Source organism: Sorex fumeus, unplaced genomic scaffold (genome assembly GCF_029834395.1).
Source record: "Sorex fumeus unplaced genomic scaffold, SorFum_2.1 ptg000050l, whole genome shotgun sequence".
NCBI lineage: Eukaryota > Metazoa > Chordata > Mammalia > Eulipotyphla > Soricidae > Sorex > Sorex fumeus.
Window position 1 is genome coordinate 15,627,044 of NW_026606107.1, and position 13,988 is coordinate 15,641,031.

The window sequence follows — 13,988 nt, forward strand, 5'->3', positions numbered from 1 at the left end:
TTCAAATATATGTTTTTGCTCCATTAGTATATCAGAATATACTGATATAAAGCATCTGATTACATTAATATGAAAAGCTGTAACATTTAGTTTTTTAAATCAAGTCAATGTTTGAATACTGTTTATAACAGGAAGAAATCATTTTTATAACAATGGAAAGAGGACCAACAGGTTTAAGGTTTGTGCTTGTTGATATACCTCCATAAAGTCAACATTACTTATAAAAAATTTTATGTCATTAATATATAAAACATGTAGTATATTTCATAACTAGCACAAACATAGTGTACTATGCAGATGTAAATGAATAGAAATATATGAAATGTGAAAAATATGAGAAATTTCAGGTAATGTAATAATTAACTCCTAAAATGATTAAATAATTTTTCTTTGTTAAACAAAACTGCTTCAGAGCATAAATTGAAGAGGGATGTACAGTTGGATAATTACAGTTTAAAATTTCTGTTGTTTGTTATACAGTTACTGAAAAAAAATGAAAATGACATGATTTTACATGCAAAATCCTTAAAATAAAACCAATTCTGATGTATTCATTTCTTCCCCATTAATACAGATAACCATTATTTTATGGAGGGTTTATGATAAAATAAATGTGATACTGTTATATACAAGTGGAAGGATCTAACTAATAGAATATTTTTGTTCTAAAGTGTTGGTGTATTTATTCCCTAAAAATTCAGATTTGACTTGACAGATTTTAGTCTTAGTGTGTAATACTAAGGTGAACAAAACTTTATTAGACTTTCTGGGCCCACGGAGGGCCTTAAGAAAAGACAGGACAGTTTCTTACACAGTTTCTTCCATCTCCTATGAAGGAAATGGGGCTCACCTAACAGAAGGGATCATGGTGGGAATGCTTCCCCAGATAGGTGGTTGCATCAAGAAAAACTTCGGTGGAGGTCTACGTTGAGTTTTAAGAGAGACAGGTTGAAAGAAGTGTTTCTCTTCAGGAATAGAAAGGCAGGATCCTTTGAAGGACTATACCTTCTGAAAATAACTCGCCACTTTCCCTGCCTTTTTTCACCATTTAGGGCATAGTTTGCATGATTATAGGCATGTACATAACACTCTGTGTGTCTGTACTCTGTGTGTAAGTGTATGAAAGTCAGAGAAGAAGTATTAATAATCAGAACTATTACTAATGATTTCTAGCCTGAAAGAAAGCAGACACTATTTTTACCCACAGTGTGCCTATATTTACACACATTACTTTATACAAAAAAAAAAAATACAGCCAAAAAAAGAAAAGAAAAATTTTGCAAAAATGTTTTATTTAAACCTTTAAAGTCCATTACAACAATAAAATATTACATCAATATAAATCCTTGACTAAAATTGTTCACATCAAACATTACAATAAATTGGTTTCTTTGATACCTAACTCAACTTTGAAAGTTTCCTTTTAAAACCAATGCAGAATTTATTGAAAATAAATAAATGTTGGCAACTGCAATATAAGCAATTTGAGTAAATAGTTGAAAAGCAACTCTTAATGAATATAGTGTCTATTATAAATCAGTTACTAAATGAATAAACTAAATGATCTTTTTTAAATTAATAACTTCAAAAATGTTTAATATACAAAACTGTACAATTCTAAAGTCGGTAAAAATATTTGGATTAACTCAGGTTTGTTCCATAGCACTTAACGGCAAAGAAAATAAAATTGAACCAAACAAAAATCCTAACAGTTGTAAAATATGAACTCAATGTGAACAAAACAGACAGCAATAAAAGAATCTTCAGGAAATAAAATCCAACCACCAATAGAATTCAGGGTCAAATGTTTAACAACAGGAAAGAAACAACCAGAAAGACTAAGATTTGAATTAATATGTGTACTTCTACCTGCAGCTGGAGGAGACAGAGTTGTAAACCAGAGGTCTGCCAGCCCATATTACCATTTTCTCAACAAGGAGCATGGGCTTTCTGGCCCCTAGGTAGTTTTGAATCTTTGTCTTAGCAACATTGCCTCCTAGCTTCACCATGATGCTAACTGGTACATATGGAACCCACAGTCAGATTCTGTAAGCATTGGCTATTATTATTGACTGCTTGGCTGACCAGGTACATGTGTATTCATTGGGAATGAGATGAACTTGTGGAACTGGCATGTGAATATGAGAGCTAGCAATAAATCCACAGCAATTGCACATTTTGAGAATCTCTACACAGTCTAGCAAGATATTGTAGTTGTTGCTTTATGAAAATAGTAATACAATGCACACACCTATCTAAACATGTTTCCATGTGCAAGCATGTGGACATACATAGAGATCAAAGACAAGAAGAATGGAATGGAAATGAATAAGCACAGGAAAGAAAGGAATATAAAAGGTAGAAGGAACAGGAAAGAAGGAGAGGGAGAGGGGATGAGAAGCTCAGGAAAGAAGATAGAAGAGAAGAGAAGTAATCCAGTCACCAAGGAGTTTTCTAGCTACCACTGTTGTTCTCTTGGGTTTCTATCAGGTCAGCTTGTTGGAAGAGCTGAGACTCTTTGCCTTTAGTCCACATAGAAAGAGAACAGCAGAATAGATACTGGTTAGAATCCATCATAAAATCTATAAGCTTTTCCCATTATTTAATTGTCATTTTATACCAGGTAGAGAGTGCCTGTCCAACACCCCTTGCCATCTTCCCAATGTTTTGTTACTCTGGAAGCAGCAATGAAGTGGTGGTAAATAAACTGTTTAGTATTCTCTGTCACTATTGTCTCTAAGTTGTGGTCTCTCGAGAAAATCATTATGCCTCAGAGGTCAGATATGAAGTAGCGCTGGTAATATGGGGTCAGTGAGAATTCCTTGTGCAGGCATTTCTGAACCCTGTGGGAGCCTCAAAAATTCCCTTTTCCCCCACCTGGCACCGGAACTGATTTATCCTTGAACACTTTAATCTGTGCTGTGTAAACCAGCAGGACTCCCTAGTTCCAAACTGAGGGCAGAAAGCATCAAATTACCTCTCCTACTTTGAGCTTGTTTGCAGACTCAATAAGCTTGATTATTCTACCCATCCTAGGCACTCTGCCCCTAGAAAATCAAAACAAAACTCCAATATGATCCACAACTACTAGTTATATTCTTTCTTATCCATACAGATTTGGGATGCTCAGTGGATGCACAGGCATCTTTTGAATTCCTCCTCCCATTATCCCTTCCATTTATAGTCAAATAAAAAACACCAGCTCAATGAAGGAATAATAATAGGAAAGGAAAAGTAAAGTGGTATATTAGAAACAATTTATCTCACAAATATTGTGTACAACTTGTAGAAAAACACTTAGATATTCAGAAATGCTAGAGAAGTACAGTTCTTAGAAATGCAAAACTAGTCTACTGTAAAACATATTTCACCTGAAATACTGCTGCTATTACCAAGGCGCTGAAAGGTTTTTCTGAGGCACACATCTGTCATTCTCTCTCCTTTATCCCTCCCCCACCCCCAAGTTACTCCACTCACTTTGCTTTCTAGCTGGAGCAACCAAAGGAACCTCTAAGTAAACAAGTTGTATTGGGGCAGAGTTTGGAGAAAACTGTTGCCTGCGCAGGAGGTCCGGACTGTTTGATGCAACTGAAAGCCCGTGAGAGTGCTTACTTACTTTCTTACGTAAGTTAGAATTCCGTTTTTTTTTTTTTAAAAAAATTAAATTTGGAAGAAAAAAGAAATGGGCCAGGGAGGGAAGAAGGGGGAAGAGAGAAGTGGGAGGTGGGAGAGAGAGAAGGGAGCCGGAGAGGGAGGGAGAGAGCGCGGAAAACAACCAAACAAAAAAGCTGGAGGGAAAGAAAAAGAGCGAGAAAGGAAAATCTGCGCTGCTTCTAAGGACAGCCAGCCAGTTCCTCTCTCAGGTGCAGTCAGAGATCTTGGCAGGACGTGTCTGTTTTTAAGGTGTGAGAATAAACCTCTTGTGGCTGCTGATCCCCTGGTGGAGTCATTCTTTTCTCTTTCTGTCTTCGATTGCAGAACCAGACACGCACCACTTCTTTCTCCAATTGTAGACTGTCTGCCAGCGAGGAAATTTCCTGCGCGGCAGGTTTGGGACACTTAAGGAAATGAGTCTCCAGTACGCCCTTGACACTCACCTCAATTGAGGTTCGCTTCTTGCGCTTGCGGCCCTGTGCTGCGATCTTGTCAATGCTGGTCGGGCTTCCTGTGGATGAATCAGCCTCCTCCAGCCACTTGTTTAGTAGTGGTTTAAGCTTACACATGTTCTTGAAACTGAGTTGCAAGGCTTCAAACCTGCAGATGGTGGTCTGTGAGAACACATTGCCATACAGTGTGCCCAGGGCCAGCCCCACGTCCGCCTGAGTGAAGCCCAACTTGATTCTTCTTTGTTTAAACTGTTTTGCGAACTGTTCCAACTCGTCGGAGGTCGGTGTTTCCTCGTCAGAGTGATCCTGGCAGTGGTGCAAGTTTAAATCACCATGGTCTGGGGGCTCCCGGAGCACGGGCTGTAGGCTCTGTGTGGGAGCTGAGACCGGAGGTGGGGTAAGACCCCCATGTTCCAGCATGCCGCTCACCGTGAAGCCTGGCTGCGAGTACACGTTGAGGGGTTGGCTGCTAGACGTGATGGACGTGTTTGGAGCGGGACTCGTCCCCCAGGCGTTCGGGTTGCTAGGGTGCGGAGAGTGGTGAGCGACGTGCGGTGAGCGGTGATGAACCATCGAGCCCAGTTGCAGGTCTTCGCGCCCGGGTTTCACGTCCTGCTGGTCCATAGGGCTGGTAGCCAGTGTGGAGGACCACGGCCCTCCTTCGTTCAGATTGGTCACCCAGTGTTGTCCCAGGGGATGTCCATTGCTAGGAACTCCCTGCAAATAATCACTTTGGAGAAGTTTCTGAGGATTCCGGAAAGAACTCCCTTGTTGCATAGTCACAGAATCTGTATGGACTAGGGAGCTGGAACTGAGAAGGCTGTAGGGATTCGAGGCAGCTGTGGCCATGGTCTGTGTGGATCCCCGTAGTAGTTGTAATCTGGCGAAGGGAGCAGCTTCAGCCTTTGACATCTACTGTGCAGGGGGGAGTCGAAGCCGCGCGAAGGAATTATGGGCAGCCACTGTGACCAATCGCAGAGCTACTTTGCAGGGACAGCTCAGAATTCAACCAGTGACTGACTGGAGGACGGGATCGCTTTCCAAATTAGGCTGGTAGAGCTCCGGAGTTTCGGTGAGACCCTAGCAGGAAGTGAATCAATCTTTGGGTTCCTTTGGTTTTCTTCACCCCAGTGACTGTAGTTTATTTTGTTAATCCTCAAGCCCCCTTCGTCACCTCCTCTAGGATAGATGGGGTGTTTGTAGTGGAGACGAAAGGATGAGAGGAGCGTGTTTGTTCCGGGCTGGTGAGGGGCGGGGGAGATTTAAGAAGGGGATGGAGGTGGAGGTGGGGAAGGGAGAGGCGGCAAACAGCTTCAGATTATATAAAGAAAAAGTATTAAGAAAATAAAATGACCAGTTTCAATATCATCTGGGTATTTTTCTCAGATTAATTAGACACTTTGAATTGTGAACAAGTTCACGATGCATCTAAAAAGGGGGTATGAAGAACAGCGAGATTTGGAGAAAGTAAAATCTAATCTGATAGTGTAAAAATGTAATTATTTAAAAATTTGTCCAATCCAATAGGTGAATTGTAAGATTTATGTTTTATTACTGTTTCATGTCAGCATGTCAGCTTCAATCAGCTGCCCCACAATTTATATCAGTGGCTGTATTTCCCCAAGTGGAGAGACAACATACCATAACCACAATTTCAATAGGTATACAAGAGAAAGTTTAATGAGTCCTATGCTTTCACCTAGGGAAAATGATGTTTTACACTAGTGACTCCTAAATCCCAAAGTTGGGGACTCCTCCAAATTGAGGTAAATGGGAATGAATTGTTTAGTGGCCCTGAAAATTTAGAAAGAGGATGAAATGAGAGAGTGAGAGAGAAGGAGGGAGAGAAAGAGTTGGAAATCGAGTACTCCACATTTCCATCAAGTTTGAATTTTCTTTTAATTTAGGAAGAAAGGACCATGTTTATGTTTTTGATTGGAGAGATAGAGAGGATAAACATGTATTCCTCCTAAGCTTTTATAATTTGGGGAAGTAAAAGTTTTTGTGCCTCCCAGCTCCCAGCAAAGGTATTGCTATTAAGCAGAGTAAAATGAAATGTAAAGATTACATATTTTATCTAGCTGGGAAAAGGCAGTATAGTATGCCTAAAAAATTTCTGAAGTTAAAAAATTGACCTCTTGTTGAAATATTTTGGAAGTAACTTAGTTGTATACTTATATTTGTACTTATAGAAGGCAGCACTAGAGTTTCCTTATTGGTTTGAAATTCCATTAAATATATTGCAAGAGCTTCTAGGTTAAGCTTGATTTAAATTTGCATACATTTTCATATATTTAGCAGAAATAAAAGAAGGCTTGCAGTTACCAGAAAGTCATTAAGGCAATAGTTTCTCAAAGAAGACAGATCTGAAGAAAATATGCGAAAATAAGAAAAAGAACAAGGTGAGCTTATTCTGCCATTCCTTTATACAACTAGAGAGAACGCATTTCCTGAGAAAAAGTGATTTCTTTTGAAAGCACAGAGAAAGAGGCGATTATATTGGTAAATGTAAATTGTGTCTATTAGGCAGGAAAATCTGACATCTGGTTGCAATCTTTTCCTATCTTAAAAAAGGTTAAGCACTAATAATTATTGATGGAAAAGAACATTTGCCACCTGAACCCCCTACCCTTTCTCTCATCAAATTGGGGTTTCATTTGCTGGTATCCTACCATAAAGGTTTATCTGTTTTAAATCTAAAAATTACTTTTTCTCTATTTTCTACATGAAATATGGTTCTTTTATCGCAAGCCAAGTGCATTTTCTTTGGTAATAATTTAATCTCATTTATGCCTGAACTTTTGTTTCCTGAAGAAAATATAACTTGCTAAAATAAAACAAAACCAAAAAAGAATAGATACTTTGTTTTGGGTTCCTGTTATACAGTACTATTGCTAATCTGTTTTGATCATTTTATAGGCCAGAGTTGAACATATTAAATTAAATCATAAATGTGGGGGCAGGTGGGAGAAGAAAACTGATAAACATTGTCATGTTGTTGGTAGAGGGTTTCACATCCTTACTACCTCCATAGCAGTGAATGAAAGAGTTGACAATCTTCCTCTGACCATTCAGGAGGTTAAGGGAATTGCCAATTAATAAGACTTTTATATATGAAGAAAAGGGGGGTGGTTCTTTTCCAATTTTGACTTGACGGAGTTCAGACAATTAACCATCCTCTTGCTTATGGCCTCTGCTCTTGGGTTTGGTCAGTTTTACAAAAGTGGCTCAAATTATTTACCCCCAGGCTTAGGGGGTGGAGAGTAGTGAAAAGCTAGCAGAACTCTGTACTGATTTAGGTTTTTCATGCTTTTTCTTTTGATTCAGTGTTTTATAGTAAGGATAAGTCATATGAGGATCCAAAACTAACAGTCATCTTTTTCATCTCTTTTCCTTATTCTTTTCCTTTCTTCATTTTTGTTTTCCAATGAAAATAGATACCACCTAATAAATTCAGGTACAATTACATATTCTAGCATTATATTAATGTCTTCTCTTAAACTGTTGTGGTGGTGTTTTTTTTTTTGAGGAAAATATCTGTATAAGACTCCAATCTTCTCGCTCTTTCTGACTAATCTAATGGTTAGGTTTCTTTAGCCCTCTCCTGTCAGTCTAACTTCCCAAGTGTAACAGATGCCGCTCTCAAGCTCTCCTTTCTGTGGCTTCTCTTTATTCAGCCTTGAATATTTCTCCCCATGATCTGGGTTTCCATAGAGAGAGGAATAAAAGGGGGGACCATGGTCACAAATCCCCTGCCCCATACAAAATAAAAGAGGCTGATTGAATAGACGACCTCGTCTGGACATGGGAGAAAATTAAATCTATTAGAAGCTACAGTTGCAAAAACTTGGCAACTAATTTTTCATAGACTTCATTTTGTTTTAAATACAAAGTTATCTCTTATAAAATTATTCTCATAGGTAGCTGGCAAATATACACAATTTAATATTACCTTCACCGAGATTTTAAATTTCATTGTTGGCTCTCAAACTGGATTTATACCACCCCCTCTAGAGCTATAGTTTGTATATAATAATAGCTGTTAAACTATGTGGACAGGAGTAGCTAGAAGTTGCTTAGGAGAGGAACTCATGGAGAAGTAAATAAACTTATTTTTAGATAATATGTACATCTCTCTATATATATCCAGGCAGCAGTGGTTTTAATTTTATTCCAAACTACCACAGTGCATATGATTCATTTTTTTCTTGAATCACCTTCACACAAAAATTTTGCACCTCATTTTACAAACTTTGACTTCGATAGGATAATTCAGTTAATTTCTTCTATTAGCATGTCAGATTGACTTTTTTTTACTTCTTTGTGCATCCATTTATTTTTAATCTTGGAATTTACAGTGCTTCTCCTACCAAATAAGATTTGAGGGTGCATATCATTTTCCTGAGCGACAGTTCCCTGGACAATTTCATAGAGCAGAAGGAATTGGAAAATAAATTAAATCCATTGATGTGGTCCTAAACTAGCTTCTATAGAAGCTTGGTCCTAGCTGGGTAGGCCATCCAGCCTCCTTCAGAAAGTTACTACAGCCATGGGTATTATGCTTCTTGTAAATTTCATATTTGAGTGTCGATTGTGAGATATTCTCATTATTCATAAAATTTTGGGTACAAGGAAGCAGTCTGGACTCGGGTGGTGGGAGATTGGAGCTGGGGTTCTGGAAAGCAATGTAAAAGAATGAATTTAAATATGTGCTTTATACTTGAAACTCTTGATGGTAGAGGTTACTCAGAAATTGAAATCCTTCATCTTCACCACAATTTAATTTGGAAGCAGAACAAATTAGATTGGGATTCATAGCAAGATTTTAAATAATTATTTTTATTTTAGTTTAGGTAACATGTTTACCATAGTGTAAACATTTATAACAATGATATACAGTAGCAACATGTATATTTAAAAAATTAACTGAGAGTATGTGTTGAGGGTAGCCATAGGCGGAGAGAAACAGTTTCTGAAAGTGTCAGTGATGAAGCCTTTCTCCTAGTACATGTACATTAATCTCTTTACTCATTCTCTGTGTGAGACATCCATGCCTTTCATAACATCAACCCACAACTAACTCCTCTTATAGTCTTCCTCCTCCTGTTCCTCTTAGAAAATTGTGTGAGGGGGGAAATAAGGGGTTTGTAATGTTCTGGGGGAGAATTAAAAAAGCAGATGGCATTAACATGGCATTAAAGAGACTAACCAATACCAATTTGAACTTAATTCGTTTTATGTGTTAGATCTCTTTGGTTTTTCTTGGATGGGAAGAAAATATTTTTTAGGGAAAAATAATGGAACAGAGAGTAGTAAAAGCATTAGTGTACACTGAATTTTCCAGCAAATACTGGATAATTAAATAAAATATTCATCATAAACCATTTATTTAAATACCCCAGTCTGCAAGAACAACAGTCATGCTAATGAAATCCAATGTCAGTGTGAAAGTGCTGAGGCTTTGTGTAGCTGGAGTGTTGCTGGTTAGAGGATAGAAGACAATAGAGACCCTCACTACAGAGGGAAAGGATTCTTGTTCCCACCATAGCACTGGCAAGGTCACATTGATCCAGTCTCAGTTTCTCTTCTGAGGTCACTTCTTCCTTTGCATTGCTTTTGTCAGCGGTTGAACACTGATCTTATAGGGTCCCAGGAAAAGAGCTCTATAGAGACTGAGCTATTGTGCATTTTCTCTGCATGGCTATCATTTTTCCAAGACCGTAATTTAGGGTGTCTAGGAATCATCATAAGTATTTGCAGTCACTTGTTTTTGTGCTGCAAACCGAGTCCTGTTTTGAGGAATCCAGTTGATGACATAACATAGTCCTCATGTGGAATTACTAATTTTTTATATGTAGTCATGGAATGTTTGTGAATATAAATTACTGTGATGATTCTTTATTTTCTAAGTCATAAATGTATTGGATATTTAACACACAAAAAGGAAAATACAGTTCTAGTTGCATTATCTGTCAAAGGGTGTTTTGGGGTGGTTTACTAAAATTCTGTAGGTCGATAATTCTAGGCATCAGAAAGCCATCTAGTTGAACATTTTATGTCACTTTCATAACCACAGAGCTACTCTAAATTAAACTTTGTCTTCTTTATTGTGGAAGCATTAAAATTTTGATTTTGAAATTATTAGATGGTTCCACTTTTGTTCTTAACTGAGGCAGTGTTTATCTTATATGCCCATTGCTCTTCCTTAGAATCCTAGTACTGCAATTTTGAAAATTAGTTGCCAGCAGATTTCTCATGCTAGATTTGGAAATGTAGATTATTTCCAAGGTATATAAATATTTTTATCTATCATAACTCCCATTCCTAGCCAATTTATGTGAAAAATGTGAAATAAAAGTATTAGGAAAAATTGACTTTGCAAGGAAGTTTTTGGAACCTATTAAAAATTTATTTTGGCTTTGATTGTAATTATTAGTTTTGGTTGATAGGGAATTTGGTCATTAGTGACCTTAAAATCTCCATTTCTTGCAATATTTCTTTCCTTCAATGTCCCTTGAACTTTAATTTTACAAAAGAAGTTTAGCTTTCCTGCTTTGAGAAAAAAATCCTCAATATATTTCACTTTTTGTGTCCTTTTGGGCACATGTCTGGGAGTTTGTGTGTGTTTTAGCTATACTCAAGAAAAAAAATGAAGGTTTTCCTAGTATAATAAGTAATCAGGGGGTCAGAATAACAGTCCAACCTCATTGTGTTTGTACATTTGATTGGCCCACGCCACTGACCACAACTGCATGCGTAGTCTAGTAAGATAACTAAGTAGTTAATCTTTGATAACTAGTTAAGAGTCATTTGTTATCTGACAGTTATGTTTTACTTAATCACTATTATGTTGATATAGAAATATTCTAAGTTAAAATTTGCAATCAACATTGTTTTACAGCAAAAATCATTACAGAACTACCATTAAACAGTTCATTGACCTATATATGCTTTCTCCAAACTGCAGAGTTAGAACTAGATGAAATCAAGGATTTCCTCTAGACCAAATCTTCTGCCTGATCGGTACAGGAGGAGGCATATTTGAGCAATAGCTGAATTACTTCTTTTTAGAGTAGACTAGCTAAAATGCTAATATGAAGCTTAGCTGCTGAACTTGGCTTTAGTTTCCAAAATGCATCTTGGTTATTGGTAGTTGGCCAGGAGACTTTGGGGTCTGAAACAGAGTTTCACTTTTAAGATAACTCTTTAGATACCAATTCATTTAGCAAAATTGGTTCCATTCTGGGACCAAAGTGAAAGTACAATGGGTAGGGCATCTTTTTGCTGAAGACCAACCTTGACTCGATCCCCTACATGGTTCCCTGTGCTCCACCAAGATCAACTCCTAAGCATAGAGCCAGGAGTCATTCCTGAGCACTGACAGCTTTGGTCCAGAAAATAAAAAGGAGGGTCTAGTCTTATAACAGAATAGTTGACAAGAGGGACTTATTTTGACAGTTTCCCTCACTGTTTTTCTTCCTCAGTTTGTCATACTATGTCATAAATAGGATCCACAGAATAGAAGCCAGACTCATTTACAAGGGTTAGAGGTAGAGAGGAAGTCAGGATCTTGAAGAGCTGATAGCAAATTAGTTGTGTGAGTTCTGTGATTTTGGGGGTGGTTTGTGTTTGTTTCTTTTGGGGTTCTCAGTACTTGGGCCATTTAATTGATTATCCATGTTACTGGACAGTTTCTTAATATCTTCTGGTGGATCCCTTCAACATTCCTAAGCACAATGCTCTCCTATCTAGGTCTGCACAAAGTTTAAATGCTCATGATAATTATCTCTCAGGAGTAAAGGCCCAACACTTTGACTACCAAATTCTATATGCTACATAACTGATAAAATTACTTAGTTCACCTAATAAGTTCAAATAATAAATATTTCCAATTGTCCATAAAAAGGAAAACTTCCTGTTTTTTAAAGATTCTAATAATTGACAAGATCAAGAGAGAATTTGGGCTTGTAATAGAAAGAAGTTTTGGATTGTGTCCAAGAGATAAAGAATGGATTAAGGTGCTTACCTTGCATGGGACCCACCCCAGTTTGATCTCCCCATAACATGTGATCCAGCAAGAACTAGGAGTAAGCCTTGAGAAATGACAGGAATGATCCCTTAGTCAAGACTGGAGTAATCCCTGAGCACTGCTCGCTATGGCCTAAAAACAAAACAATGACAACAAAAAAGGATGCCTAATCTAAATATACACATGTCTTTTTGTCCCTCCAAGGTAGTCATTTCAATTTTATCAAATAACAGTAAAAACGAAGCTCCTCCCCACTTACATGCTTCTTATTACTACTTACTTATTTCTTACAGATTGAAATTTCTGTTTCAGTGGAACTATACTTGAATCATAGATATTTCCTTAGGCATTTGATACAAACATATATGCCCACGTTGAACAAATCTGTTACACAAGCATTTGTGATTTGTGTGTGCATATGTATGTGTGTGAGAGAGGGGGGGAAAGAGAAGAAAAGGAGTGGGAGTGAGGAGGAAAAAGAGGATAAGGAAAAGGTGAAAAAAGAAAGGTTTACAAGACTGCAGCTGGAGAGATAGTATAGCACTTACCTTGCATCAAGCTAATTGAGGTTTGAGCCTCAGTGCTATGTACAGTCTTGGAGCCCAGCCAGGATTGATCCCTGAGCCGAAAGCCAGTAGTAAATTCTGAGAACCCCTGGGTGTGACCACAAACAAACAAAACAAATTACATGACTAAAACTTTGTGTACCAATGAACAAACTAATTTGAATGTAAAAAAGATATGGATTCTGGTATGGATCTTAGACCTGCAGAATCTGAAGAAGTTTGATTTTATTTTAATAAGTATAAGTATTTGACAGTCTTGTAAAGATGGAATTGTTCTCAACAGGCATATTAGGGATGGAGAGAAGCAATGCATCTTGTGCCCTTTCTTTACTCCTCAGAGTAGGGTAGCCCCACTTTCAAGCATTTTCAAATATACTTTCTCATTGTTGTGAACATGAAAAGTTTTCTAAAATTTTCTAAACTGGGGAAGTTTTCAGAGTTTTCTGAGATGAAGGAAAAAAGAAGTCTCACACCAAAAGAAATGCTTTGGAGAAAAAGAGAATATTTTAGAATCAAACTTATAAAACACTTTTAATGATAAGATCACTAAAATTATAAATACATTTATTCTTTTTATGGCTTTATAGCAGTCTCATATACAAAAGTGTGTTTAAAACTATTTAATAGTTTATGTTACCATATTTAATTTATTTATTTATTTATTTATTTATTTATTTTTGGTCACACACAGTGATGATCAGGCGTTAGTCTTGGCCCTGCACTCAAGAATTACTCTTGGCAGTGCTCGGAGGACTATATGGGGTGCTAGAATCGAACCCGGATTGATCGCGTGCAAGTTAAACACCTTACCCGCAGTACTATTGCTCCAGCCCCATGTTACCATATTTAAAAGGAGTGATATCTGTACATGCTATGAAAGGAAATAAGAATTTAGTTATTGTAAGGTATGGGTAGATGTTTTGGAGCAATACCATGAAGTTTAGAATAAAAAGAAGTGCAGTTAACTTTTAACAGTTTTAAGTGTTTTTATAAATCTTCCTAATACCTACTTAGAAATATATATGTATATATATAACATGCAGATAAAAATTGCCTTCCTCAAATGATGCTTATTTTTGTATATGATTATTGAAAATAAATAATGAACATGAAATGAGCTAGTTCTGTGATGGATGAAGATCTATCAACTGATGAGATCTATGTTAAAGAATTCTTGGCCTACATACATATATATGGAAACTTCAGATAGATGTATTGGAGTTATTTCTGATTTGTTGGAACTGCAAATTGTTTTGAAATGACTAGTAGTAGATAAGTAGATTACAA

At 37.1% G+C, this 13,988-nt stretch overlaps 1 protein-coding gene and 1 pseudogene across 1 annotated transcript; one reads left to right on the top strand and one right to left on the bottom strand.

Moving 5' to 3' along the window:
* Positions 1-3,756: 3,756 nt before the first annotated feature.
* Positions 3,757-4,989, bottom strand: POU3F4 (POU class 3 homeobox 4). The gene has a single exon (XM_056124200.1). The coding sequence runs from the start codon at positions 4,953-4,955 to the stop codon at positions 3,870-3,872; it is 1,086 nt and encodes a 361-aa protein (XP_055980175.1). The 5' UTR covers positions 4,956-4,989; the 3' UTR covers positions 3,757-3,869.
* LOC130032600 (serine/threonine-protein kinase PAK 1-like) overlaps positions 4,954-13,988 on the top strand; it is an 88,706-nt pseudogene continuing 79,671 nt past the window's right edge.